This window comes from Scophthalmus maximus, chromosome 9 (assembly GCF_022379125.1).
Source record: "Scophthalmus maximus strain ysfricsl-2021 chromosome 9, ASM2237912v1, whole genome shotgun sequence".
In the NCBI taxonomy this organism is placed as follows: domain Eukaryota; kingdom Metazoa; phylum Chordata; class Actinopteri; order Pleuronectiformes; family Scophthalmidae; genus Scophthalmus; species Scophthalmus maximus.
In genome coordinates, this window is record NC_061523.1 from 4,640,001 (window position 1) to 4,646,055 (window position 6,055).

The 6,055-nt window shown below is 43.8% G+C and overlaps 1 protein-coding gene across 1 annotated transcript in view; it reads left to right on the forward strand.

The window, feature by feature from the left end:
* slitrk4 (SLIT and NTRK-like family, member 4) overlaps window positions 1-5,753 on the forward strand; it is a 6,001-nt gene extending 248 nt beyond the window's left edge. The window contains exons 1-2 of the mRNA XM_035650531.2: window positions 1-140; window positions 1,036-5,753. The exon at window positions 1-140 is cut by the window's left edge and continues 248 nt beyond it. Coding sequence (XP_035506424.1) covers window positions 1,078-3,666 — 2,589 coding nt within the window. The 5' untranslated portion in view covers window positions 1-140; window positions 1,036-1,077 and the 3' untranslated portion in view covers window positions 3,667-5,753. The remainder of the gene's footprint in view (window positions 141-1,035) is intronic.
* Window positions 5,754-6,055: the final 302 nt, after the last annotated feature.

Genomic DNA, 6,055 nt, shown 5'->3' on the forward strand with positions numbered 1-6,055 from the left:
AGGAACCTTGTTGCGCCCCTGTGACTGTCTACCGTTCTACTTCGGCTGGGAGCACCGCTCGCGCACGTCTCCATCCATGTCTCACCGACGCTGCCCCGTGTCCCCAGAGGGAGCCGCAACCATCACCATCTCAGCTTTGGGTAAGTCTAAGTATTTTTTTGTATTTATTTATTTATTTTAGATCCCTTCATGATTACCTGATTCTTAAATTTCTAGATTTGAGGCACATTTGTGTTTATTTTTTTTCTTCCAATTTGTATCAAATGTGGAGGTGGATGAAAGGTTTTGTGTCGATCAAACCCTCTCAATATGTCAGGAATGGGCAGAGTGCGGACTCCTTTTCCCCATCTTGGCTCTCACACTTGCTTAAATAACCCGAATGTGCGGCTTAGAGAGATGTTGCCCGCTGCTGGCTTCGAATTGAGACCCCTATTAAAAAGAGAGCTGCAGCCGTTTGACTTTGATTATGTTGAATATGCTTTGAGGGGGAGATTATGGTCGTGCTGCTGTCTTAGACATTTTCCAAGATGTTGCTTCATGTTTTTCTATGCCAGGATAAGATGCAGAGTTGCAGCAGTTCATGGATATGAGTAATTTATAGAGCATATGGCAGTTTTTTTTCTTCTCCTGCAGCACGGAATAATGTCCAGTGATCAGCGTGAATCGTTGTGTCAAAGTCAAAGCCTGCAATGATTCAAATAAGAAGTGCAATGTTTGTAAATGTTCATTAGCGTGGCAATTTGCATATGGTGTTTTATGCAGTAAAGAAAAATAAAATACACCTAATGTATTTTTCAAATAAAAAAAGTGTAGAAATTTATTGAATATTACAAATGCCCTATAATCAGTATCAAATACACAGTTTGATGATTTGCTCTGTGTGCGTGTGTGTGTGTGTGTGCATGCGTGTGTGTGTGCGCATGCATCTCTGGGTTTGTTTGCACATATGTATGCATGTGTGTGTGTGTGTGTGTGTGTGTGTGTGTGTGTGTGCGAATGGTGGTGCACACACCTGTCTTTGTTTTTTCTTCAAAGGTTACTAAATGGTTTTCTGGGGGAGGATTTCTAACCGCCGAGATGCTGCTCATACTCCTGCTGGCAGCCTTTTCTTCTTCTATCTCCGGCTCCCTCTCCTCCTCCCTCTCCTCCCCCTCCATGTCGGACGGACCCCCAATGGCAGACCCGTCCGCATCGGACTTGATGGCCGAGACCTGCAGTGCCTGCTCCTGCATGTCTGTGGAGAATGTGCTGTATGTCAACTGTGAGAAAGTCACCGTCTACCGGCCCACGCAGCTCGTCCCACCGGCCTCATCTCTGTACCACCTCAACTTCCAGAACAATTTCTTAATCATACTCTACCCAAACTCATTCCTGAACTTCACCCACGCTGTGTCACTGCAGCTGGGGAACAATAAACTGCAGAACATTGAAGGTGGAGCCTTCCTGGGGATGAGCGCACTCAAACAGCTGCACTTAAACAATAATGAGTTGAAGGTGCTACGAGCAGACACCTTCCAAGGGATAGAAAACTTGGAATACCTTCAGGCTGACTACAACTTGATAAAATATATTGAAAAGGGAGCATTTAACAAACTGCACAAGCTAAAAGTGCTGATCCTGAATGATAATCTCATCCAGGCACTTCCTGACAACATATTTCGCTTTGCCTCACTCACCCACCTGGATATAAGGGGGAACAGGATCCAGAAGCTTCCCTATTTGGGGGTTCTGGAGCATATAGGGCGCATTGTAGAGCTGCAGTTGGACGACAACCCCTGGAACTGTACCTGCGATTTAGCACCTCTCAAGGCGTGGCTCGAAAACATGCCGTATAATATCTTTATCGGTGAGGCCATATGTGAAACACCAAGTGATTTGTATGGGAGGCTCCTGAAAGAAACCAACAAACAGGAGCTTTGTCCCATGGGAACAGGCAGTGACTTTGATGTAAGGATGCCGCCCGCACCGCCAGATAATGGACAGTCGCCCTCCAAAATGTCCCCGACCACTGTGGCCCCCATAGCCACAAAAGCGCCAAAAACCACAGACTCATCCAAGATTTATGGAAATGGTATTGTGGCTGGTTTGCCCCCCTTTGGAAGAAATAGTCAGATAGTTTCCTTTCAGACACGGACCCCTCCATTGTTGTGTCCACAGCCCTGCAGTTGTAAAGCCCACCCTTCTGACTTTGGTATTAGTGTCAGCTGTCAGGAAAGGAATATTAAAACTCTAGCTGATCTCATTCCCAAACCCCCAAACGCAAAGAAACTTCACCTGAGTGGGAATTACATCCGTGACATTAGCCCAATTGATTTCCAAGGGTTCGAGGGCTTAGATTTGTTACACCTTGGCAGTAATCAAATGGTCACAGTCCAGAAAGGTGTGTTTGCTAACCTGACTAACTTGAGGAGACTGTATTTGAATGGAAACCAACTTGAACAGTTACACCCAGAGATGTTTTTGGGCCTAACAAACCTACAGTACCTATATTTGGAATACAATGCCATTAAAGAAATCCTAGCGGGCACATTTGACTCCATGCCAAACTTGCAACTCCTGTATCTCAACAACAATGTTCTGCGGAGTCTCCCCGCTTACGTGTTTGCGGGTGTATCTTTAGCAAGACTGAATCTAAAAAACAATCACTTCATGACCCTGCCAGTGAGTGGTGTCTTGGACCAGTTGCAGTCGTTGACCCAGATAGACCTGGAAGGGAACCCATGGGAGTGTTCCTGTGATCTGGTCGCCCTCAAACTCTGGCTAGAGAAGCTAAGTGATGGAGTGGCTGCCAAAGAGGTGAAATGTGCATCCCCTGTGCAGTTCTCCAACATTGAGCTACGCCTCTTGAAAAATGAGATCCTATGCCCTAAGCTCATTGCGAGGCCGCCATTTATTCTCACGAGCGCCACCCCTGTGTTGACCTCAGTGTCGCCTGCCGGAGTTGGCAAAGCACCACCAGGAGGGCCGGTGCCTCTCTCGATTATGATCCTCAGCATCCTCGTTGTGCTCATTCTAACTGTGTTTGTGGCCTTCTGCCTTTTAATCTTTGTCTTGAGGCGGAATAAAAAACCAGTGGGCCGACAGGAGGGGCTAGGAAATCCGGAGTGCGGCTCCATGTCGTTGCAGCTCCGCCGACACAGCCATAAATCTGGCAAGAAGGGTTCCATCCCGGGAGACGACTTGGGAGGCGAGACATTCATCCCCCAGACAATTGAGCACATTGGCAAGAGCCACACCTGCGGCATCGGACGCTCGTCAGACATGGATGCTGGCTTCAAGTTTGCTGATTCACAGAGGCAAAAGATCATCTTCCGAAACAGCTGCGACAAGGATAAAGACGCACTTTCCACCCTGGAGCGCAACAAACGCCTCAGCACCATCGATGAACTCGAGGAGTTCCTCCCCCACCGAGAGCCCAGCATGTTCATCCAGAACTTCTTGGACGGCAAAAGGGATTTCAACAGTATAGGGATGGGCGGGTACGAAATCCGCTACCCCGAGAAAACGCTGGATAAAAAGATGAAGAAGTCACTGATAGGTGGGAACCACAGTAAGATCGTGGTGGAGCAGAGAAAAAGTGAGTATTACGAGCTGAAAGCCAAGCTCCAAGGAACGCCTGATTACCTGCAGGTGCTCGAGGAGCAGACTGCACTGAGTAAAATGTAGGGATTCCTGTGTTTTGTTTAGTGTGTTGATTACACATACACAGGGAATCAGACACACATACAGGCAGACAGACAGCAGCCCAACACACCTGCCTTCCTCTGGTTATTTCCCCCCCTCTAGCCACACAGACACACACACACACACACACACACACACACAGCAAAAAAAGTGCCTTCTGGAAATCCTTAATGACCAATGCAGAGATGGACAAAATGGCTCCACACTACAAAGCTATTTACTAGAATCAGCGAGGCTGAATTCCACGGTAAAAGACCTTTTGGATTATCCATGCCACTACATGTATGAATCCCACATACATACCACAGGACAACAGAAAAAGCAACCAGACAGTCAGAGTCAATTTTTTGCTGCTATTGAAATGGGTACGTACCTTTATTATTTTTTGTTGTTCGTGTTGTTCTTCTTTCTCCTCCTTTTGTTTTTTTTCAACCAAATCAAAAGGGTCTTGAAAACAGTGCTTGAGAATGTACCTCGTCGTCTTCAACCCTCATTTTAAAAGGAAAGAAACAAAAAGGAAGCAGTGTTGGTTGTTGTTCTTTTGCTCTGGAAAGTATCCAAAATCACTACTTCTGGAATGCGATTAACAGAATCAATGACTCAGTGGATGCTACTTTGCTTTTTTATCATTTTTTTTATAAATATAAATTTGCGGGGATATTTGTTTGTTCTTGGGGATGCTCCCTGGAGTCGGCTGCAGACTTTCTGCCATCTTGTCTGGATTACACGACAGTAGCAGTACACCTGCTCTTTGACGGAAGGCTAAACGGCTCCTGTTTACCGTTCATGGGAATCGGAGGCACAGCAAAACTCTTTTGGGGGAATGATTTTGTGACTTGTTTTCTTTGTGTAAAGAGCCATGTTAAATATAGTGTCTTCTGAATGGAGTTGTGTTTCTCTTCAAAAATTGCTACTTACAGTAATTGTATGTTTTGGGTGAAATCTAACAGCACATACAGTACACTGTCAGAGGACATTGTTTCAGAAAAATGAAAAAGACCCAAGGATGAAAAAAAAATAATACAAAGCTGCTTGCCATGTAAGCGTAACCTGGAATTTATTTTGTAAGTCTTACATTATTTGTATCTGTGGGACTGGTTTGTAAATTACAAGGAAAGACAAACATCTACACACACACACATGCACACACACATGCTGTATGATGGAGCATCATCATCAAGAGACTACAAGGCAGAATTGTCAAACAAACCGCTAATATAATTCAATCGGTGATCCGCCTCCCCATGTCAGCACTCAATTCGTAGTGAAAGAAAAAATTTAACAACATAGTTAATTTATTTTTCTATGCAGGATTATTTAAAGAGTTATAGGTATTATTTAAAAAAAAGAATAATACACAAAGAGTGGAAAGGACTTGATAGAACGATGCATCAGAGCTAATTCAGGCCACCAGACTTGAGTGTGGAGTTGAATCAAGGGGTTTGTTTCTCTCGATCCAGTTGACGAGGGTCGTGACATGTGATCTGTGATGTTTCCTTTTCTATTGTGTCGCACTACAAACCGAGGCCTGGTAGAGTCTGTGACGTTTCAAGCAGTTTCCTTATTCTTATATCTCCCACAGTATCTTGTAAAAGGTTTCTTATTAACATTATGCAACCAAAATAAATGTGCATTAAACTTGATATGGTTCTGGGGACTGTCGGGGACGGGGTCGGGGTCATTCAGGGAAGCAGGGAAGGCGACGAATTAAGGCTCTAAATTGTCAGATTGGGAAAGAATCATATCATAAAACACCATGTGCAATATTAGTAAAAATGCTCAGTAATGATGGCTTCAAATAATTTTTTTTATTTATATAGTTTGAGGTTATATTGTCAAGACAGGTTCTATTTGGAAATTATTTTATCAATTTAACTCTATCCGGTCCTTATTTAAAAAAAGTATTGTTAAGTTAAAATTATGAGTGTTTATTGACATTACAAATTAATAGAATGTATCTTGGAAAGTATAATAAATACAGTTTTCTATCAGTCATAAATCCTGTATATTGGTTAATTTTCTCTTGTATAATCATGTTGAAATGAAGGTATTAAAATCAGCACCTATTTGCACTGTGTCCCCCTATTTCTTTTAGTTTTGCATCCTCTTAGACTTTCTAGGCTGCTTTACTTTGAGGGTGAAAAAAAGGATTCTTTGAAGGAAACTGCCAAATCTCCTTTTAATTCCCACTTTGAGTTTTTCACAGAACAAGTTGTCTGACAGCTCAGTGTTGGACAGAACACAGCTCAAGTGACAGAATGCGGCACTCGTTCCGTGCCTGTACAAAAACTGGCTGCCCTTCAAGCCTATTATGTGTTTGCTTAGTCTGTTAAGTTGGACGAAACTGGCTGCGGAGGCCTAGGAAACTGCT